Source organism: Ciconia boyciana, chromosome 2, assembly GCF_034638445.1.
Source record: "Ciconia boyciana chromosome 2, ASM3463844v1, whole genome shotgun sequence".
Taxonomy (NCBI): Eukaryota; Metazoa; Chordata; class Aves; order Ciconiiformes; family Ciconiidae; genus Ciconia; species Ciconia boyciana.
The window spans coordinates 150,208,654-150,232,262 of record NC_132935.1 but is presented as its reverse complement, the minus strand read 5'-3'; the positions used below and the strand labels follow the sequence as shown (position 1 = coordinate 150,232,262).

General features: G+C 41.8%; 1 protein-coding gene across 1 annotated transcript in view; it reads right to left on the bottom strand.

Annotated features, from left to right (window-relative positions):
• Positions 1 to 84: 84 nt before the first annotated feature.
• Positions 85 to 23,609, bottom strand: part of GAD2 (glutamate decarboxylase 2) — a 38,793-nt gene continuing 15,268 nt past the window's right edge. The window contains exons 8-16 of the mRNA XM_072851522.1: positions 16,702 to 16,781; positions 13,274 to 13,328; positions 11,727 to 11,843; positions 10,543 to 10,607; positions 6,590 to 6,668; positions 4,727 to 4,876; positions 2,819 to 2,926; positions 968 to 1,057; positions 85 to 258 (exon numbers count right to left, since the gene is read on the bottom strand). Coding sequence (XP_072707623.1) covers positions 85 to 258; positions 968 to 1,057; positions 2,819 to 2,926; positions 4,727 to 4,876; positions 6,590 to 6,668; positions 10,543 to 10,607; positions 11,727 to 11,843; positions 13,274 to 13,328; positions 16,702 to 16,781 — 918 coding nt within the window. The remainder of the gene's footprint in view (positions 259 to 967; positions 1,058 to 2,818; positions 2,927 to 4,726; positions 4,877 to 6,589; positions 6,669 to 10,542; positions 10,608 to 11,726; positions 11,844 to 13,273; positions 13,329 to 16,701; positions 16,782 to 23,609) is intronic.

Here is a 23,609-nt window from a genome sequence, read left to right as displayed (position 1 = left end):
AACAAACTACAAATACATTCGCACAGTTTGTGACAACTTAATTGTCTACTTAGAGGTCCAGGAACAGACTTTCACACCCGATTATTATAAATCTTGTCCCAGGCGTTCTATTTCATCAATCAGGAAATCAATGTCCTGGTGAGTTGCTGCGGGGTTTGAGATGACCATCCGGAAGAAGTTCACTTTGTCTCCCAGGGGCTGATAGCTCACCATGGTTGTTCCATACTCCATCATCCTGGCTTTTATCACTGGTGCCACCTGCAACGTCACAAAAAGCAGGGGACAATCATGATGATTATCATTACCATTATTATAATAATAATTATTTTAATTATTTTCATGATTACCATCATAACTATTATTATTACAACAAAACACAGAGTATGTTTTCTTCTTTTAAAAAAGATGAAGAGCTACAAGAAGCACTTAAAAGGAAATTACATCCAATACTGATAAAAAAGTTAACCTCCGTTAAGGAATAAATGGCTCACTGAAAAGACATAGGGTTTATCCTGTTTCTTTGTCCTGCTCTTAAAATCACCGGGGACTTTTCCCCCTCCTACTTCCTCAATATTGCTGACAGCCACGCAGCTGCTGTTTTTTGTAGTGCTCAAAACATACTGTTACAATTGTTTTCCATCTTCTTTTTGTATACCAGAGTGCCATGGTATTATCAAGCTATTGTTGCACTTGCTGGGTTTAGCAATTGCAGGCTACAGTAACTTCAGTAAATATACACAGAGTTCAAAGAAGTACTCTAGAGACCAGGCAAACCCCGGGAATTCCAAACTTGGAGACCAGAGTAAGGCGGTGCCAGCTTAACCTGCAGTAAAATGACCACGGAGGTGTCATTTGCTGGAATATCACGAGGTAACCTTGCCCTGTGCCCTGGGAGACCATTTTGAGGGTTGCCTGCCTGCAAGGATTTCACCGTTTACTACATGATGTCCTGGAGGACGCTGCTTACCTTCATCAGGCGGCTCATTCTTTCTTCGTTGTCTTCCATACTGCGCAAGCTGGGAGGTATATACCAGAAGCAGACGTTTGTGTGCTGAGGCTAAACACAGAATAATGGTTTACACTGTAAGAAATGCTCATAATATCTCAGTCGCAATTAAGTTCATGCCTTTCCCCCCCTCTCATACATCATATTGTGACAGCAGTCAATGGTTTTCATTATTGTGGTCCACTAAGAGTCATCATCATTATTAATGCAGAAAAGATAATTTTAGGCAATTTATTCCCAGGGTGTCAGACACAGAAACACATCATCCAGCTGTGCAAATATATTTATCCCCTACTGAGAGGCATCTAAATTTTGCAGGTGCTGTCCCCTCCAGAGGCTGAAGGGATCGTGTGGCTAAGGCAAGAGTCTATTACAGATAATTTAGAGGTGAGGACCGTGTCATTTACTTTTATTACATGACAGAACAATATAAAATCTGGTTCTCTAAACAGGAGTCACAGGTGGTGTATAAGACAGTCTAAGGTTTTCTTACCTTTAAGGAAATTTATTACTTCTCAGTTTGATTCAGCTAGCTGCTATATTAATACACATGCACCACAGCATCTTAGCTAGTTTAACTTATATGGGAGCACCAAGTAGAAAGGCATAAAGTAAGAGCCAGTTGACATTTTGTGTATTTTTTCAATCTCCCAACAGTTGCCTGCTTTGCTACGTTCCTCTTTGCTGGATGCTAAATGTGTGAGTTACAGCAGCTCCTACTGCTGCTGGTTCCTTTACTCATCATCAGACCCAGCAGACCGAATTCAGTGGTGATGTGCGAGGTGCAGGAAATAGATCACACAGTGGCATGTAGGTATGAGCCTGTGATCTCTGAAGAAACATGGTGACGCTTATCCTTGTGCTGCAGAGCACTTAGGCACGCCCTAAGCAATCACTACCAGGGAGCAATGTTCTGAGAGACAAAACCTTCCAGGGCAAGTACAGAGAGCAAAAACCATCGCAAGTAGGAGGAAAAAAGCTAAAATGAGATATTTTTTTTTTCTCTTTTACAGGCAAAACACCAGTTAACTTTGTAACAGAGGTCTCTACCAGGCCTGTCCCCAGCTATCACAGCTGGAGAGGGTTGCCCACAAGGAGCTGACCAAACGCAGGACAGTCCAATACAGTTCTGAGGCACAGCCCACAACCCAGGCTGCACTACCTTGCCCTGGGCACTGTGCTCCAGCCGAGCACCTGGCACCCAGCAGTCCTGCCTCAGCTGGACTCCCTCAACAGAAACAACATGCCTAGAGATACTTGCACCCCACATGGTGGTGTCACCTCTGCCACATGAGCCAGCTGGGCTCCCGAGCAACACCAGCCCCTGCCCCACTGTACTGCACCTATCGCAGCAGGGACTGCAGTGCAGACGGCCTCCTCGGGTCACCCCAGGTCCCCTGTGACTACCCACCTGAGGATGCTGATAGAAGTGCTTTGCACAACCGTCCTTTCAGAGTGGTGTGGGGCACTGTAACCCCTGACTTGTAACAGACCCTGCTATTAGGAAACCGCAACTTGTTTCTATTACTTAAGAGCTGGTTCTAACTGCGTGTGTGCTGGGTTAGCCTGAGATGCCAGTGTTTAGTTTCAGTGGGGTGAAACTGTGCAAACTGAAATCTTATGCACAGCTCCCTCATCTCCCTTGTCCCTGGATCCCATGAGGAAGAGAGATACTGGCACAACAACAGGTTTTGTTACAAGGGGCACTGCTTTCTGTCACGTGCTGTTTGGTTTCACCTGTTGGTAGCATCCCAATAGGTGACTAAGGCAAGTGCTGTTGACCAACTGGGAAAAAGAAGTTGCAATACCTACCTTTCCATCAAACACCATTTCATATCCTTCTCTGTTCTTTATTTTATTGTATAGGTATTCTGCAAGTTCCAAGCACTTATCAATTTGTGCTTCAAATCCTGTGGTTCCCTTTAGAGACAGAGGGAGAAAAAAAGTTATGTGACTATCTGTTCTGTGAACCGAACAGCGAAAGGACCATGCAGCACTTGCCAAAGCACCAGCACAAGTCACCTCTCAGAATTCTCTGTGGGACAGAATAAGGATCTGATTCTACGAGACGAAGGACACTTATGCTAAGCAGAGCTCATTTGTCTCTAGCTCTTGCCACTGACTCCCCTACAGCCACCTCTGCAAAATAAGCATTGGGTACTAGCTCAGTTCTCAGCAAAATATTGCCAACACCTCTGATGAAGGGTGTCCTGGTTGGTAGATTTTGCAGAAAGGCTGAGCACAGTTTTGGAAAGCCTGGGCTGGCACAGAGGAGGGTCTCTAGAAGGTGTTGAGTTCCAGACATGGGGAGTCTCCTGCTATCTTCACAACAGGGCATTTTAATCTTCCAGAGGTGATGTGCTGGGGGCTTTTCCAAGAATAATTTTTCTTTTTTAGTTAAACACAGAATGGGCAGATACGCTTTTAGAGCCCAGCCTGATGCCTGTGAAAATGCACATTTTGTTTAGATACTGCCCTGCCTCTGTAGTGTTTTTCTCTCTTCTTTTCTAATTGACACCATATAAACTCAGAAGCTGTGTTGTTAAGAGCTGCAGCAAATCCTGCTTTTTCTTCTCTGGCAGAAGTCATAATCCTCTCTCTGTGACATCGTAATTGTTCCTGCAATCACCAGCTGTGATGCCACAAACAAAGGATCCAGCTTTATGAGGGAGGAAGGGGAATAAACAGCTGGAATAGATAAACCGTTTAAGAAACACACATCTTATTTTGTAATGTTAATATTACAAGTGGAGTGTGAGAAGAGAAAAAGCAGTACAAGGCATATTGGAAAAATGGGGTTTAGAAGAAGAAAAGTCTCTGAGTAATGGATGCATGTCCCTGCTAAATCTGTTCTGGCAGTGCAGAACTGACTTAAAAGCCCCTGTCATTATCCCTCCATGTAGAGAGATTTCAAAACAGAGTAGAGCTAGCCCAGCCCTGGGAGAATGGCTGGGAGTTAAAGAGAGACATGTGGCTAAAATTGCCTGCCACTCTGGAGACCCCAGTTAGCACAACAGCTATTGCGACCACAGAAACTTGCATCCTCCTTTACAGACTCCCACACCTCCAGCTACATTTGATGTCTGTCTCAGAATTGTTTTCAGAGTTTTAATGAAGCACATGAGGATCTTTAAGGCTTTCTGGAAATGAAAACAGTGATGTCATCTCCTCTGAACAAACCTGAGGCAACTTGACATATTAGATTGCGTAAGTACATGGAAGAACTTATTTAGCAGCATTCTACAAATACAGATGAATTAATTATTAGAGCTGGTGTTTGCAGATTTCCCAGAAAACAGATTTTTATGAGTTTTCCTCTACTCTTCAAAAGATGACTTTGTATCTACTGTACGCAATGAAACTAGGCATTCCAGTCTTGATTTGCCATGTTTAATTTCTCTATGTCATTAAAACATCTTCTTATTTCCAGAAATCTTCGTAACAACATTCTTAGGTATATGATTTATGGTGTTAGACTCCTACAGTTACACAAAGCAAATGCTATGCAAAGCCATGGAGTTCAAGTTTCAAAATCATGTGTGCTGCTTTGAAGCTAAATTGTTAAAAGTATAAAACCCCAGAAAATAATAATGTTCTTTCTTTCATGTTATATATGGGAAATTCAGGTCAGATATTCTCTAAAATGACGATTACAGAAAAAAACCCTGTATCTGGTGTGCATTATTTTAATGCAAACAAATATATTGCAAGCAGTCCTACCTTTGCCCTCCACATCAGCCATAGCTTGAAGACATCAACATGCCGTCCACATTGCAAAGCCTTGTCTCCCGTGTCATAAGACAGGTCGTAGTGCTTGTCTTGTTGAAAGAGGTAGGAAGCATGCATTTGATTGCAACTCTGCATCAATCCCTTATAGAAATAAAGACACAAAAAAGTGATGTTGGCACAGATGTGACTACCGTTTTGAGGGTTGCTTTGGGTGAAAAATTACAAACACTCAAATTCAGTGGAATATGTGTCCAAGTGCAAAAGGAAGATCACAAAAAAAGGACAGAACCAGACTTAGTTGCTCAGTGGACTAAGTTTTTCATATCCTATTCAGTGCCCAGGACACCTTGGTACCTCACCCAGCAATGTGTAATCCACTCCCAGAGCCAAGGCATTTTTTTAGAAAAAGCTGGACATTGTGCTTCCTAGCATTGTTATGCGTAAGTTCATTTCTCGCTTTTTATTCCTTGTTCTGGTTCCTTTTTCCTCCTTTCCTTGGAAGGCTTTTTTTCTGGTTGAGTCAGATCAAGCCAATTTGATGACTAATCTAAATAATATCACACCACTCTTCTAATTGCTTTGGTCTCTAAAATTCTGATTTTCACTGTTTTCTTTCTTTGTAGGCACAGTTCTTTTCTGCAAAACCCTCAGCTGCAGATTGGATGCTTAAGTGGTATAGAAAGCTTTGAACAGACAGAAGAGCATATGGCCTTTAAACAGCCAGCTAGAGCTATTTCTGGGATGCAAGACACCATTTTGAGAATCAGCTTTGTGGGAGGGCCAGAAGCCAACACGGTGAAGAAACCTGGCTCATGAAAGCACGAGGTTTCCTTTTTAGCTTTTTAAGTGAAATGCAGAGAGTCATGTTCTGGCTCTAGTTAAGTCCTCAACCAAGTTTAAGGTATACCTTAGGGCTGTTGCCTAAAACTGCAATTTCCAGTCCAAGAAGAAACAAAACTTGTCTGTTTATCATCCAGTCTAATCCTTATGTGTAACTCAAAACTGAGATAGTAAAATGAGAGTGAAAAAAAATTGGCTTTCTCTTAATCTGAGCCACCTGTTCTCACTAAAGGTCAAGGATGGTACTGACTTCAACCAGGCAGGCTTTGTCTTGGGGAACTGACCCAGAGGGCAAATGAAAGCCAGCTTCTCTCTTCCTAAGTACAATCACTTTGTATACAATCTGTTGTACAGCTGTTAGCAAAACAGCAACCAGCTTTTTGATAGCTGGTCTAGTAAGTGGTGGTTGTATAGCAGCTGTCCCAGTAACTGATGTTATATGAAAATTACAGGCTTGAAGGGTAATTCAAATTCTAGCACTAAATGAAATGTCTACTTTTTATTCCAAGTGAACTTAGTCTTCCCTTTTTATTTCCATGTGCCCCAAAGTGGATATATGGATCAGAGCTGGGCTGAAATACTTATCATAAAAGTCTACAAAGTGTAATGATGCCGAGATTCTGGACCAAATGACATGCTGCATGTATACCATACCATTCACCCTATGGCATGGGACTAGAGTTTGCGTACAGCTACATTTTATGCTACACAGAGACCAGTGGGGTTACACAGCTATGCACCCACAACTTAACTATGGACATTTTGAACGGAAAGCCACAAAACTCTGTAGAGACATTGCCATTAATTGGATCTATCATTTCTGCTAGACAGCTGCTTTAATTCCTTTTGCAGTAACAGCCTGAGCACGTAACTAGAGGTCTACTTCTCAGTTTCTTTTATAATCCCCATCATATTAGCAAATACTAGCTATGACACAGTTATGAAGAAAACATCCGGTATTTTCAGAAGCAAAATGTTGGAAAAGATCACAGAAGTGAGCATATTGGGACATACCTCTTCTCTTACTAGCAGGGCTGAACACTGCAGTGGGACGCCCATCATCTTGTGAGGGTTCCAGGTCACCGAATTGGCCCTGGGACAGCAAACCACATGAAACTCAGATGTTGTACTATGGTGTTGAAACCATGGAGACATTTAGTAATAATAAGAATAATAATGAACATGTAGTAATGTGCACATTTTTTTTTTTCTGAGCAAGCAAAGCTGAAAATAATCATGGCAGATATTAGGAAAGTAATGCCTTCATAAAGGACCTAATCCACTCCAGTTGGTTTTTGGATGACAATTCTGGCAACTTACCACAGGGTAATTGCTCTATCCACTACACTTAATCAGTATTAAACTTTCCGGGGAGTCATCTACACTTCATAAACATAGGGCAAACTTCCTAAAAACACCCACCTGACTGACGAACTTTCTAAAGTCACACAGCTGATTAAAGAGGCAGATAGGAAGCTGGCAAACGAGCATATTCCCTCCCATTGATTCCAGTTTCAGTAAGATTTTAGTAAGTAGCTCACATACATAGACTTTTTTGAAAATTCCTTTAAATAATTCTGGGTACCTCTAAGTCTCTGAGTAACTTGGAAAACCTGGCCAAAGTAATTTTTCGCATTGCTTTGCTGATGGTAAATTTTCATAGCTCCTTAATTTTAGCTTGGCTATGATAATTCACACAACTGAAGGACTGGGTCCAAAACTACCATAGTAATAAACATAGGACTGATCCACCCTTCCACAAAAGAGCCTGATCCTGCCTCCCTTCAGGACATATTCACTGCAAAAATAACTGTCAGCCCAGATCTTGTGAACAAACAGGGTCCTGTCACAATACAGCTTAGAGAAGAGACATTTGGGACTGTGGCAAGGGCTGAATGGAAGATTGTCCAGTTGTTTATTATTTTAATTTTGTGTTACGCTTGACTGCCTATTTGTTAATTACTATTATTACATACGATCATTAGCTGATAGATGTATACATTTGCGTCCTATTTGGCAGGCTGTCAAGGGTGCATAGTGCACAGGATTTCATGTAGTGCAGCGATTTGAGTTTTGATGGTATAAATCAGTCAGCTGGGGCATGTAAAAACTTAAAGGACCCAGGACACACTTGGAGGTAACATTTATGTGAACAGAGGTGAGCATGTTGGAATCTGGCAGTATTTTCCTTTGTAGGATCTGGAGACAAGCGCTATAGGTTTATGCATGTCCTTATCATTTCCTGCCAAATTGCTTTCACTCCTTCAAAGCAAGCAACTCCAAAATTCACATGGACACCGGGCAGCACTTCTGCGCTTTCTTCTTTTCTATTTAAATGGGACTGCACAAGTGTCTGATGCAAAATCTGTAGGGAACAGTCTTCCACAGGCAACATCTGGCCACTTGGCTTGGCTTTTCAAGTATTTGGCAGCTTTTAATCAGCTCAGAGTCAGTCATCTGATTGCAACACCAAAACTAATGATTCTGAACATGCATTCGGGTCTATGAATTTCCTTTTATATGATACTTTTTAATTTTTATCTGTGCCTATGCAGAATCAGGCAGAAATTCTTTAAAAGACTTCTAGGTAATAGTAGTAGTATGGGTTTTCTCAAGCAAAAGGATTATTTACTGACAACAGTCAGATGTTAATTATCTGCCTAAAACATTTAATTTACCCTAAGGTCATTTATTTCCCTAACTACTTACCAATTGCACACAGAAAAAAATCAATTATGTAAAATAAAAATCCATCATTTTTCATTTGTTATCCATTATTCCGGGCTTCAGCCATCAGTATGTGCTTGAAGAAGTTGCTGGCTGAGACAAACAGTGAAGGAAAAAAGCTACACGGATCCACAGATGTTTTTTTAAAGTATCTCATGTTTGCCCCAATAACTGAGCACCAAGCACCTACGGGATTTTTTGGCTGTGGGTCACAGACAGAAAAAAAAGCGGAAAAGTTTTCCTTTAGAGATTTCAAATGGATGACAGGAGAGATTCAAGCCTGTCAGAATTTGGTCTTCAGCCATCATTAAAAACAGACTGAGGTGCACTCACTGACCAGCCACAGCCTCGGGGAGGATGCCCAGACCCTGTATGGGAGCGCTCGTTCAGCTGCAAACATGCTTTTCTCACGTAGCTGTCACCCCCTGCCCCAGACTCTGGGAGAGGGACAACAGACCGAAACTCCTGACAGTGGCCAGACTGATCTGCTCCAGACACCAGGCGAAATGCTTCCTTCAGGGTGCCTTGGAGCAGCTTGAAATCTGCCATGTGGGGCTGGAGGGCACTGTAACTGGATGGTCCTGCAACTCCTCCTGCCTTTGACAGGAGTATTTTTGCTGGACTGTCTGCTACCAGAAGGATGGGAGTACTCAGAGCACAGAGCACTCCATTTAACGCTCCCTCCTTGTCCCTTTCTCCCCTATCAAACATGAGTAACAGCTCCAGTTCTCTGCTATCCAGACTGTGACGACTGGGTTGTACTCCAGCATCTACCATGAAACAGGAATGTCCATAAAAGTTGGGTCTCATAAGTCCCCCCTCTAAAGGTACCCACATTTGAAATCTGGGCAAACTGAAAGGTCCATCAAGCAGAGGAACAGCACTGGAAACGACAAATTTCATTAATTCATTGCCAAACATATGGAGAGGTTGCTTATCAAAGCACCAGATAAAATCCAGTGAAGATCTGGATCTAAAGCATATTATTTGGAAAATTTGCCAATATAGATTCAACCTGAACTTCTCATTCCAGCAGAATTTGGATAGCAATTTTTTTCATACTCTGTCCTCACAGGCAACTGGGTAGATTTTTCTAACTTGCTAGATATTTGGGTGTATATCCTTTTAATGCACAATATCTAAGTTTGGAGCGCTGGAGCCAGTCTTAACTGAATCGAGTTCATAGAACCATTGGCTGCTTTCCACATTTTGCCTGTGAGATGTATGAGAAAGGAACTGAATCATCAAGGTATGCTCCTAATCTTTAGGAACAGGATGAGGAAGTTGTTTGTAATTTTAATTGGCCAGGAACAGCAATTCAATTTAGAGATTAAAAAGGTGGAACGGAGTAATAATTTGCTCTTGAACAGCATGAGCTTCAGAAAATACACAAATGTGAGAGTGACTCCATCTAGCCCAGTATACTGTCTCTAGCAAGTGGCCTAAATGCGAAACAGGGCAACCATATACGACCTTCCTCCAAATATTCTCTGAGCCCCCAGTCATTTGTGGCTCACAGAAGTCCCGAATTATTTTTATTTGTCTTCCCTTGAACGCAGGTAAATCTTAACAACCTATGGCAAGGAGTTCCACAGCTTAACTAAAAGTTTCTGAATAAGCAGCTGTTTGCAAGTTTAAGTTCAGTCTTTCCAGACTCTGAACTGGACTAGCATCACTTATGTTCATCTGTGTGTACGTGCAATGTTCATGAGCTCATGACTACAACTGTGTATACCCAGGCACAGATTTACTGCGAAGTTGTCATTAACACAGGCTGGAGGGGGATAGTCTCTCCAGACGTGACAGAGCAGTGGTCAGTGACTGCCAGGACACCTGTCCAAACTGCAGGTGCATCCACCTTTTATACTTACACTTCAGCATGCAAGACCTCCAAGATTCATTTCTTAGAGGAATGCAATTGCTAATTCATGTTGCCCACTGAATCAGTGGATGCTGCAGGAACCATTCTGGAGCTGCAAATGCATGCTGGAAGGAATGAAAACGCAAACAAGAAATGTCTGCTGTTCGTACTACAAAACAAAGTGCCACACTACTGTAGCACTGAACAAAGGCACTTAGCAATGCTACTTCAACGGGAGGAACAGTTTGCATAATTTCTTCATACTGTATCTTGGAGATAACATTGATTTTTATTTTTATTTATAGACATTGCTATGGTAATCACAAGCGTGTGAAAATATATTTAATAAATGTGTTTAATTAATGTTAATAAATCATACCTTTCAACGCCATTTAACTTCCATTTGTGTTTTCTTGACATCAGGAGCCCGCCACCCCATGCTCCCTAGAAGGCAAGACACATTATCTTAATGAGAAGAGAACTCTGCGTTTCTCTGTGATGACATCTGTGCGTTCACATCAGTTTGGGGCCCTTTCTTTCTTCTTGCTGATGTGGCGTGTTCCAAAATGACCAGGCAGATGGGGCCTGAGGCATTAGCTGTACTAATGATTTTCCTCCAGTACCTTGGAAGCGGTGGTTTATAGCCCATAATCTGAGCGCCAACCCTTATCGTCTGCTAACCCCTCCCTCGCCACCTCCTCTGACACTGCCACATTGGGCTGCCTCACACTAATTTATGACTTGTGGAGCTGCTCCTGGGTAAGCTGCCTTTTCTCTTTTAGTGCCTAAGTGATGATAACAAACCAGACTGGGATGTCAGCTCCTCTGGTGAGTTTTCATCGTATTTCAGATCACTACTGCTTGCCCCCTACTCATTTGCTTTCGCTCACAGAGATCTGGGACAAGCAGGCGTTTCATGTGACTGAGAAGCAGTTTAAGGTAAACATGAATTCTTCCTTTGAATTGGAGCGATTTTGGCTGACACAGTAATCCAAAAGTGAGATACCCAGCCCTGTGGAAATTCAATTGCCAAGCCTCTTTGGAGAAAGGATCTGCAAAAATGACACAAAAGCCATTCTAGGGCTGAAAGATGATCCTTCAGAAAGATTTATTGGCAAAAGCCCAGATAAAGCTAAGTAGCCAATCTGATAAATTTCTCTAGCATTTGCATTAACCTGTTCAGCAACCGGTACTTTATTGCAGACAAATGTAGCCTTTTCCTTATGTATTTATTTTGCAGCTGCTGCAGAAGCTGAGCAAGTGCTCAGTATCGTCCTTACATATTTCTTGTACTAATAGTATTTAGAGATAAAACTGAAGGCCAAAAGCACTGAAACTAGGTCATCTTAAGTGTTCCAGTTGCCAAAAGTACCACACAGTGACAGCTCCTAAAACGTCCCCCGACCTGAGCCTTTCAGAGGAGTGGCAAGTCAGTGCTTGGGTGTTAGTCTTAATTACAGGAACCAAATACAACTGGTTTTGTACAAGATGACACTGTCCAATATGAATAAATGAATGGTAATACACCTTGTAATCCAGCCCCACACATAAGATGATACTTACATCCACGTGCATCCAGATTTTGTATTTCTTGCAGATGTCTGCAATAGCTATGAGAGGATCAAACGCCCCGTACACTGTTGTCCCAGCTGTGGCACTCACCAGAAAAGGAACAAATCCCTGCAACAAAGCACAGAGGTGTCTGGCAAGGCCAGGGTGCTGCAGCCTCCTCAGCCTGCAGCAGCCCCCACTCCGCTTGTGCAGCAGCCCTGCCTCCATAGTGAGCCTACAAGTGTCTCCTAGAGGACAGCCCTGCTGCATTACACTGGTTTTCTCTTAGTTCAGATGCTAGTGATATTATAGTTTCTACCTTAAGGTGGCAGCAAACTTCCAAACCAGCATCCTCCATTTATTAGGATGCATGAGACAGGTAAGGCTCAGAAGAACAATTCTGCTCCATGCCACCTGCCTGAAACAAAGAGGTCTGCTCTGCATGACGTTGCGTAAAACAAGCCTCACCCAGGCACCACAGCGCAAGAAGCATCTCTGGTGGACTGTGCCCTGGGCTGTATTACAGTCATCCCACTGAGTGTCCGAACGTGTGGTGGCCCCATCCTGTCAGTGGGAGCATCTTGTCTGGGGGTGTCTCCTGGGGGCAATGCACAGGGGAGGTGTGGGGCTCACCTCCAGCCCCATCCCTCATGCAGAGCGAGAGACAGCAATCTCCACAGAGGCCAGGGACCACCTCTTGGCTTCCCTCTGCTAAATGCTGTGCCTCACAGAGGAAGACTCGCTGCCCATCACATGCCATAATTTATACCAGTGTTTCATTTTAAATTCATTTGTAGTTCTGTTGATTTCATAAGCAGTACTCAGAGCAACAAAGGTAAAGAGTGGCTACACTTTTTGCAGAGCTGGGGTTTAAACTATCAAAAAGATCTAAACTTCCCTCTGCAAAGTGAAATACACGGTCAGTAAGTTTCGGTGGTACTCTACTGCCATGTTGCCTTTCATTTTTATCTACTATAGGGCTTTTCTTAGACCAAGTAAGCTTTTAATGAAGATTTGTGTTATGAATGAGCTTTGAATGCTGTGTTTCTAATGATTATTTACATAAATGTTGTTGAAGGCACAGGGCTAAGTTCACTGCACACTTTAATCTGTTGTTTCAATTCTAGCTTCTATTAATGACATACAAAAGTAGTGTGTTTTTAAGGATGTGTGGATTTTAGTTTGTCTTCCATTGTTTTGATGACTATGAGGAATACTTTCAACACATTAAAACACATACAAATTACCCAAATGATTACTCTGTTTTTGCCAATATTCAGCTGAGGAACTGCATCATAGGCCGATAATATAAAAAAGGAGGATGGTATGCAGAGGAACACATAAAAAAAGCCAAATACCTCATGGAGATTATAAAGTAGCTCTAAACCTATCTTCTCAGCAGCTCTTGCCTCACTAATTGCCAGGCTACATTTCTGAGAAATAAATCAAAAGTTAATGGGCAAGCCTATGTTTTTTTACCAAGGAAAGCAGAACAACTAGCTCTATCATTCTTGGGGTTTTTTCTTCTTTTTTGGAAGCAGAAAAGCTAGTTAACTTACTTTTTGTTTGGCTTCAAGAATTCTTCTTTCAAGGTCTGATGGGATCATTTTCCCTCTGGAGCAAGAGAGTTATATTAGAAATTTGATCGTGAAATCAGCTCTTGCTGTTACTCCTTCACTTAATAAGAAACCCAAATAATGAACAAAGTGACTTTTCTGCCCAAGGCTTATGCAGCATTGAAGAGCACAAAAGATTCTGACCATTAGTCTGAGTTTTTACCCTAATTATTTTGTCAACCAGTTTGCATCAATATGGTGATGGTAACTGAGGGAAGTTATCTCATGGCCACCCTCATTAAAGACTGATGCTGCTCCATGGAGCCTCCTGCTCCTGTTTGACATTACAGCCCTGGCAATATGCTCCAGGCTCCCAGGGAGAGGCTCAGCCCAGGGTCCCAAGAAGCTCGCTGGGTGCCAAACCCCACGGTCCCCTTTCAGCAGGCACAAAAAATGCCAGCTGAGCTGCATGGCCTTGAGCAGCGCGACTCAGCTCTGGTGTAAGCAGTTGTTTCCATGTTTCCATCCAAGGGACGAACTCCTTTCACGGCGACTGTTCCACAGTTTGGTGCATTACATGTTCGCATTTACTTGAAGCAGGATATGAGAAGAAGCTACCAGTCTAGACTCATTCAATGCACTGTCAGGCCCTTTGTATTGACTGTATACTGTATTTGCAACACATTTAGTATGAACCATTGACATGACATTCAGACTCAGCAATATAAGGCTTGAAGGCTAATTTATGAAATCCTGTAAATGAATTAGGCGCAAGGTAAAACAGTGCTGATGTTGAATATTGAGGTTAAGTTTTTTGTTTGCTTTAGTCACAAGCAAGACTAGCTAAGAAGAGAATATGCATAACAGCAATACAAACATGGCAGCTCCCCACATTACAGGAATAAACTCTTCACTGGATTTAAGTGTTGTCCATTTAGATTTTTATGTGTATATGTACTTTGAAGGACGTTTTCAGTGTTTGGTATAGTTGGACACATTTTTTTTCTATCACTAAAGCACTATAAAAAAACCCCTTTACTAAAGCTCAAAATAGCCGTTTTAGGGAAACAAATAAAACCATGAGTTTTAGTTTTACATAAAAAAAACCCCTGAAGTGTTTTCATTACATTTGGATGGATGTAAATTAAAAAAAAATTACTAATTTCTTGTAATAAGATACTGCTAGGTTTTATAAGTTTTCATACTTACACAGCTCACAATAAGTCAGTAATTATTTCAGTAGAAATGGGTTTGCACTACTGAATTTTTTGCAAAATCTGTCTAAAAATTAGCTCTGATTTTTCTCATAGAAGTTCAAGGTCTAAGGAGTATTCAACTCATTGTGAGTTCTCCCCAGTTACATGACATGTTCAGAGAAAAGCAGCAGTTGTTTTATCTTCAAAAACTGTTTCTGGGATCATTAGAGAAATAATAAAAAAAAAATTCATGCCAAAGGAAGGCAATGAGTTCCTCCTCCAAACATAGCTGAGATGTTGGTCTTTAATGGTTTCTAATTTATTGAGCTTGTGCATACAAACACACACAGAGCTGGGCAGAACCCTTCATTGCCAGAATTTGTTTACCAAGACAAGTGATTATCCAGCCCCTGGTCATGTTGAGTATGCCAAGCTTTACCAAGGAGCAAGCAGTATGTTGGCTACGGAAGAGGCAGAAGAGACTCAGCAGCGAAAGGACACTGAAGATAGACTACGTGCTGGTGTCAAAATCTTCTCATATTACCCACATCTGTACACAGTCTACATTGCTGCCACGCCATACTAAAGTGTTTTGACCCCAAAACCTGCAGGTAATATGCTATTGCTACCAAGATGTCTGCATGGTAGTAAAAGAGGCCATGGAAATGTATGATTGTTCAGTCTGGGGTATGAACAAGAACATGATTTTCTGCATGTTCTCCTGGCTTCAAATTCACCACACATTTATATAGGCCCATGATACAGCAAAACAAGGCAAACTTGGTGGGTGTGGGTCAGGACGGGGTCATGACCAAGTGTGCTTGGTCATGCTGGAAACATCAAAAAGACCTCGTGGTGCTCCTTCACCCTCCCACAGGTCCGCATCTTCACAGAGGGTCCTCTCCACTGCACAAGCCCACATCCCATACAAACAGCCCGCTTTGTCCCAGTGGCATCTGCTGGGATTTGGTGAGACAAGCAGTAATCCCGCTGTTTACTTCAGGGTGGGCAGGGTATGCATTGTGGTCTTCACAGAAAAACACTGACTTTGCACAAGGAGAAAAGGAAGACACAACTTCATTGATCCACGTCTGTGTTTAGTGAACAGAAACAATCGGAGGTTTATTTGGATGTGTGTTGGTTGTGCTGATGTTGTCATTAATTCCTCTTCAAGGTGTGCTCAGTCTTTTGTTAATAAAGAAATAATAAGCCCATAAGTCAATATGCAGGCGCTGTGATTAGCACTGTAAATTGCTCAGTTGATGCTCTTCTTCTAATGTGGGAGCAGAGTATTCTGATAGCAGTAAAACCCCCCATTTATGCTAGAGCCATAATAATTCAATACTTTATAACAATGATATTTGGGACTCATAGTAAGAGCATATTCTATTGAAAAGATTCTCAGTAGAATCGGTAAGGACTGTTCTATTAATTTTTGTCGCATAGAAAGCACGCTTTCCCTAAAATTTAAAAACTTTCATCAGAACATGTTGATTTTGTTAACATTCCTTTGCTTTCTCAAAATGGGTTTTCATAGAGAATCAAAACCTTTTAGCTGGGTGAGTTAAACAAGAAGCTATCCACCACTGGTTTTGCATTGCTGATGGGACCTGTAGGTTAGGTGCCTGCTGTGCTACTTCTTTCCATGGGCCATCCCCCTCCTTGGCCTACACTGCTCACAACACTGCCAAGACCCTTCTCTCCACATCCCATCGCAGGGGTGTCCCCATCAGGGGCACTGGGGGAAATGTAGTCCAGCTAAGAAGGATGGCAAGAGCATGAAGTAATAGAATTACATTAGCAAATGCACCTCAATATTTACTGCTTTAAAAGGCCCACTTCAGTTCATTTTAATAGATCAAAATGTGAGTGTCTAAATGCTCCATTTTGACCAAAACAAGCTTCTTCCTCATTTCTTAGCAGAATGTGTAAAGAATGATTGTTAGTTGGACTTTTTGTTTCACTTCAGGATGAAAGAAAAAGAAATATCAGAAATCCCTGAGGAAAGGAACTTTTAAGGTTTTCGATGAGCTCCAAAAACTGACTCGTAAAGAAGCTACTGACAGAGCCAGTTCCTCAAGCAGGATAAAGCACTGTAAGGCTGCTAAAGATGATAGCGCTATGATGAATTATACCAGCTGCTGACTGCATCCTATATGCTCTCCCTGAGCTGAACACCTGATGATCTTCTTCTATGTACCGATAAAAAGAGCTGTATTTGGCATCTTTACTTACCTTTCATCACATCTAATCAGAATCACACTGTCTGTACCAATACCCAAGGCCGCAGCTCCCTTTTTCACAGAAAAGTGACTCTGAAAAAATATATTTATTATTTATTATTTTTATTATTATTTCTAATCCAATTTAATATAAAACACTACACTCTTGCAAGCCCTTTGGCAAGTAGTCCCACATAGGCAGTAATTCTATTCATAGACTTTTTGGAAACCAATCACTGTAATTTGAGGCTTCATATCAGGTCACTACAGTCAATTAGAGAAACAGCAATCACTCTAATCTGGATTTACTCCTGGAATATTAAATACACAACTGTGGCTGATGATGGACCCAAATTCTGTCCTTGATGCATACCTGCAGCTTCTATTGCTCGTACAGGTTCAGCTATGAACTTGATTCACTGAAACAAAAAATTCTCCCCTAGAGAATTCATTTAGTTCGTAGCATCCAGAGTGATGTATTTCTGCTATATAACTTCTGGACAAATAATATACTGAGAGAAATTAAGATAGGAAGCCTAATTGTGATCTCATGCCAGTGAAAGCTAGTAATAACTCCCATTAATAAACAGAGCTACTGCAGGTTAAAATCAGAACTGGGCTATTAGAGAGACTATTAGTTAATTTGTATGTCCAGACTAAAAAGTAGAAGTTATATACTGGAGTGCAAGTCAGCCTAATTTTCTCTAGCTCATACAACTTAACTCCTGAGCCAGTCTTGGTTTATAATTCTAATTTAAATCCTAGTGATTATGATAATGAAATAGTTTTATATCAAATTATACCACCAAGAATCTGGTTTTTATTAACTCAAACACAGCTGTAATAATATTGTCCAAAGTGATTTTAACTACAGATTATTAAACTTTAAAAAAATGGAAATTCTTTGCATATACTACAGTACCATTAGCTCAGGATGTAACACTATAAAAAGATCAAGGAGATAAAAATCTATCAGGGTTTTTTAGGTGTCTGAGATGTTAAAGAAGAAAGGAAGACATACAGTTTGCAGGAGCAGAGAAGCAGACCACAAAGCAGAGAAGTAATCACTATTGCTTTGTCAAGTGAGTATTTGGCTTCAACTGTAATGAGAGCAGTGGAGAGCTATAGGGGAAGAGATGGACACGACAGTTACATGCGTCTGCTTCACTTAAAGGCTGTGAAGTCACTGGGATTTCACTGCATATTTAAGGGCTCCCTTCATAATGACCAGAAAATCAATTCTAAATCAACTTCACGAAACAGAGAGGAAGAAGAGTAGAACTGCAACATGTACCTTCAATTTAGTAAGTAGAAAAACCCCCTGTGTTTTAAAAATCACTATGGGGGTAATTATCATTAACAGTCTTGACTGCTGTGGTTAAGGTTGCGTAAGAGTTTCCACTCCAAACCCCTTTTTTCATATGCCTGTATCTCACCATTTTGGCTGAAATGCCTCAAGTTTTCATGATGCCCATAGAGTTTTTCAATGTTCAGACATTTCGAAGAAGTTCAGATTGTTCTTGAGCCATGATTCACTGATGATACATGGACAATTTGAAAATACTTCTTCAAGTGAATAATTATTTTTCATACTATGATAATTTTTTTTAATGCAGTGGGTTGGTATAGCTTTCCCCCATGGGGCACGGCTGCAGTATACCAACAATATATACTGAACAGCATTGATCACCCTGTCCAGACCTAAAATCAGTTTTTAAGGCCCTAGTACAACAAACCATCCTAGCCCCTGAATTAAGCACATTCTGAAATGTAAACACATGCACGTCGGACTGACTTCTGCACAAGCTGATGATCAAATGAAATGCATACCCATGCGCTTAGATGAGCAACAAGGGATTTGTGCCTGTGCTTCAGTGTTTTGCTGAATTAGATTGGGTTCATTGCAGCTAGCCTAATCAGGCTTAAGTCATCATGTAGGCTCCCTCTGCAGTCGGGGGGGGGGGGGGGGGGGAGACAGGCACCTCCAGGGAAGGATTCATCCAGCATGAGGGTTGCTGTTTTGGAGTGGGTGCTGAATGACATCAGGCGAGGAGATTTCTACCCCCTCCCTGTGGACCAAGCCCTGTGATACGTGCTGTCTGTGAGAGTGGAAAGTGTAGAGCAGCTGCAGGCACCAGTGCTCTGGAAACTGGTAGATATTTAACACACTGTTATTGTCTAGCCTATTAAAACCACAGGTTAGTGATATGCTCAGATTAGATACGGAGTTTGCCCTGCTGTGTTTCTAGCTGGAGTCACAAAGTGACTCCAGAAGTATTTACACATTGAACATCATGGGCCTGCTCAGCATCACACTGATATTTTTCATGGCACGTTCTTTATTTCATGAAACCAAGTTTTTAAACAAACACATTTCCACGAGCTTCATCAGCTCCACTAAAATCAGTGGACTTTTCCCAAGTACAAATGCACTACAGACGAAGGCTTGGACTGGGACCAATCCTCAAACCTCTATATGTGGCAGATACTGAAGCCTCTTCCCAGCCTCGTGGGTCTCCCTGAGCCCCATGGCGCAGCAGTACAGCTTTATGAGAGCAGGGAGCAGGAGAGGCCATGAGGAGACTACCGGCATCAGGAGGCTTATAAAAAATGCTCAAGTTTAGGAAGATATCTTTGAACTTTGCAAAAATTGAAACAGAGCTAGAATTGCCAGCATAATGTCAGTTCATTGATATGCTGTGAAGGTAGAATTGAATTTATATACTTAAAAAAAATTAATCTGTTTTTTATTCTTGCATTACACAAACTGATGTGCACATACCAGGTAGTGTAATACATAAACACAGGTAGAGATGTAGGAGTGAAGAATCACATATATATTTCACTGGGTTTTGAGTCAATGACATTACATTGATAAATTTTGCTCCTTATTCCATACTAGTTAAAATAGATTTACTACTGTAATTTGTTTTTCTAATAGAAAATAGAACTATTCAAAATGCCTTAAAAAAGAAAATATGGATTTGAATCATTTACTATAAGGAAGAAAATTAAGCCCATGTGCTCAAAGGCATCCACTGGAATATGGCCAAGCTCAGCTGCCTCTTTGAGAAGTCTCATGGCACTGCTAAAACAGCATTGGGGAAAAAAATGAATGTAGTGCTGATAGCTCTGTTGCCTGAAGGCTTTTTACAGACTGAAGGGAATTCAGCGGTCAGGAACCAAAACAGCTTTAGGGATAAATTGGGAAGAAATACAGAAGTCTGTGCACAGAAGGGCAAATGCAATTACAATTTCTAAACAAACTTTGAATATGAAATTGCTCAATCTGTGTATATAGTCACAGGTATAGGACTACTGTTAAGTTTTTGTGTCTCAGGGTAACATCAGAGGAATTACTCCAACTACCTAAGATGCTCTAAAAGAGCCAGGATGAAAGTGAAAATGAGAAAATATAGTTTTAAGAGCAAAGAAAACTTTGCTAATGATGATGAATAATAAAGTTTGTTTTAATATTCCTGGGATGGTGCTGAAAATTTGGTTGCCTGTGTAATATAAAGGTAAACACAGAGAAATATAAAGGTCAAAGAGAAGAAAAGGCTTGCAGAAATAAGCCTGGTTAGACAGAACTACTGACAGATCCATCTGGGCTAACAGGGAAGAAGGACTTTAACTGTGACCCCTTTGGGAATACGGGGGCTACAGACTGTTCGGCCACGCAAGGAAGTGAGCTTGAACACCATCTTTCACGACAGAGCCATGTAGGAGTTACGCAGCTCTGAAGCCTTACGGTGGGAACCAGGGTCAGAAAGGGAGGACAGGGGCAGACTGCCTGATGCCCATCCTGAAGGAAAGACCACGCTGGGAGAAGCCGACAGGACCAGAGTTTCACCACTGTCCTGTGCTTGCCAGAGACAGGAGGACAGGCAGGTGGGAGTGGGCTGTCGCTGCGGCTTTCGAGCTGCCTCCCTTCATGCGGTGCTGCACTGCAAAAGGGTGCATGGAAGACTACAAATACATCCCCAATAGAGAGGAACCTCAATTTGTCTCTGAAAAGAAATGTGGTTAAAATTCGATGGTGAAGGAGAAGGCATACAGTATTAGTCAAAATTAGTGACAAAAGCGTATTATCAGTCAGGAAAAAAAAAAGGTGATCTTGAGCCAGGGGAATCTTCCCTTTGTCTAAAATTTCAAATGCTATTAGGAATAAGTTTGTTTGCCTGACAGCCATTTTTTCATAGTTAGCTTTGTAAAGTAAAAACACATTGTAAATTTATTACAGGTGCAATAATGAATAGGCCTTTTCGAAAAAGGAAGAATTAGAATAATTAAAAATGTTACGATGCTGAAAAGTATGGCATCGTTATCTTAAATGAACACTGCTTCAATATACAGATGCTACTATTTTGATAGCTTGCTAAATTAATTGCTCATAATCTGGCATGGCTGAAGCTGTCAGGAAGAACCATCCTAATGCTGTGAGCCCCAGAGGTCACGGCTGGTTTTTCAGATTGCAGTTTCTCCCTGCTCACATAAATCCAGAATGGCACAAGCTTTGTGGAGGGAGCTCATCAGGAGTGAGTTCCCGAATGCTGAGCAAACCGAGCCATCCAGCAGCCGAAACCTCTCCAAGGTCTGCAGGTTTGGTCGCTGGCACCCCAGAGCTCTGCAGACCTGGACCCCCAGACTCACCCCACCAGCCACGCACCAGCAAAGGCGGCGCACATGCTTTCCTCTCCATCTCCCCTGGGCTTTAAGCAATGTGGGATCCCTGGATGTGTAGGCTGGGCTACTTCTCTCTTAATTTTAATCGTATAAAAATGTGTGTCTGGTCTAGGCTTGCTGTCCAGGCTCCCTCAATAGTAGGGAAGAAAACGTACCTCCAGAAGGCACCTCATCCCCAAGACTTTGGCACCCATTTTAGACTAGGATGAGTTGTCTTCTGCAGATCTCGTTCTCTTTTTATTGGCTATAAAAAGTGCATAGCCTAACTCAGATTAAATGTTTACATTTTAGGTGATTAAAGTGAAGTGACATGAATCCTATCTTTAATGTCTCATTGTAAGCTATAGCTTTTCTTTCAATTATCTACAAAAAGAGTGTACTGTGTCCCATCACATTTTTAAATACACTGTAATGATATACGTTTGCTATTGTCTCCTTTAGCTACTGCTATTCAATTTTTAAAGTTATTTGTTAATGTCAGGGAGAAATGAATATATTAATGTTTCTGCACATAATATTTCCATCTTTTGCAATTTTGAAATACAAAACTTCATACTGCTTTTCTAATCCAGCAAGATTCACAACTTGTTTTTTTCCAGTGTGGACAGTTTTACAACATTATCTGTGGATAAGAAACGTTGCACAGAGTTCAGGAAGATCCTGTGGCAGTGTAAAAGTCATGAGGTATTGACCAGATGAAGGACTAGACCCAAATGATGAATGTCTCCTTTGGGACAGGCTGCCCTAGAGCATTGCTTTTCTGGAAAATGGTTTTACTTTGATTTGAATGGAGTTACTTGAATTAAGTTGCTCCTCAAATAAGACCAACATTTTCACTGTTTCCCTCTGGCTTCAAATACCACCAAGCAATACTTTTCTAGTTATTATGCATTAGGTAATGCAAAGAAAGAATGTGTGAATCCATGAGTTTGATTTTTAGTTTCCTTAGGTGGAAACAAAAACACTCCCTACTTACTCTGTATGCTTAGAAGTATAACTTAGAGCTTCATAATTTATGCCACCAAATGGAAAACACGATCTCCAGGCTCCTCAAATCTTTCCCTGGAAGTCCCACCACACGGGTCATCCCTTGGACAGCTTCTTGCAGGTGCCAGTCCTGGAAATTGCCTCCTAAGTAGCCCGGCCAGAGGGCAACGCTACGTGCCACGAAGTGGTGGGACTAGAGATCAGCTTTTCATTCTGCACAGGAACCAAACCAAAACCTTCCATAGGCTGTGTGAAATGGAGGTCTGTTGAGGTGCCTGCTTTGAGGCAGAAGTCACTTTTTAATTTCCTTCTGACTCAGAGCCAAGAACCTCCATTTCAGATTTCAGAAACTGTTCAGACAAAAATTTTACCAAAGCCACTCTTCTCCCACAGCTACTGGTGTAGTTTGCTGTATTCCCCGCAAGTAATGGGGCTTGTCCGCGAGGAGAAATCGGCCTGCAAGAAGCTGAAGTGGTGATTTATTGCAAACTGCCTCCTCCGATCTAATTGATGTGTGGATGCTGCGTGCTATGGCTGTGAGGGTGCTCCCCTACCACCACAGACAAGCCACCTCTCACAGATGCTCCCAGTGCTCCTCCAGAGAACGAGGTCCCTCTGAGTACGTCCGGCTGTCTACAATGCTGACACCTTACACCCGAGCTGCCAACAGACCCTCCCTTCGCAGTCAGCGGCTGCCGGAGCTATACTCCCAGTGAAGCCCTGGGCAGGAGCCGTTTCACCCCAAGAGCAGTGCAGATGGGGGGGTGCCAGAGGCAGAGACACCCTCTCTGTGCTCCCCTGGCTCTCCAGCTGGGTGAACTGCCAGTTCTTACTCTGTGGTTTCTCTTCCAAAACTAAGACAGGAGTTGTATTGCTATTTCCCTGGTGAGCACGTGACAAGGCGTTCCTCCTTGCGGCAGCTGCTAGAGGGGATGGGAAATTAGGAAAGCTGATGTGGATTACATGAGCACAGTCTTGCTGGGCTGGAGAACAGCAGAGATGAAGAAATCTCTATGTCTTTCCAATTATGCCCAGCTTTTTTTCATTCCTTGAACTATGGATTGAGTCTGTATAGCCCCCAATTAAACACTGAGTCCATGTAAAAGCTGCAAGTCTCTTCAGCTATTTTTATGCTATCAAATAAAAAGGCCAAGGACTGTTTTGTAACCTGAACCCAACTAGTTCTCTACAGCTAAACTTTTCCCCTCTACATCCCTTTCCTCCTCAGAGTACAATGACTTTGTCCTT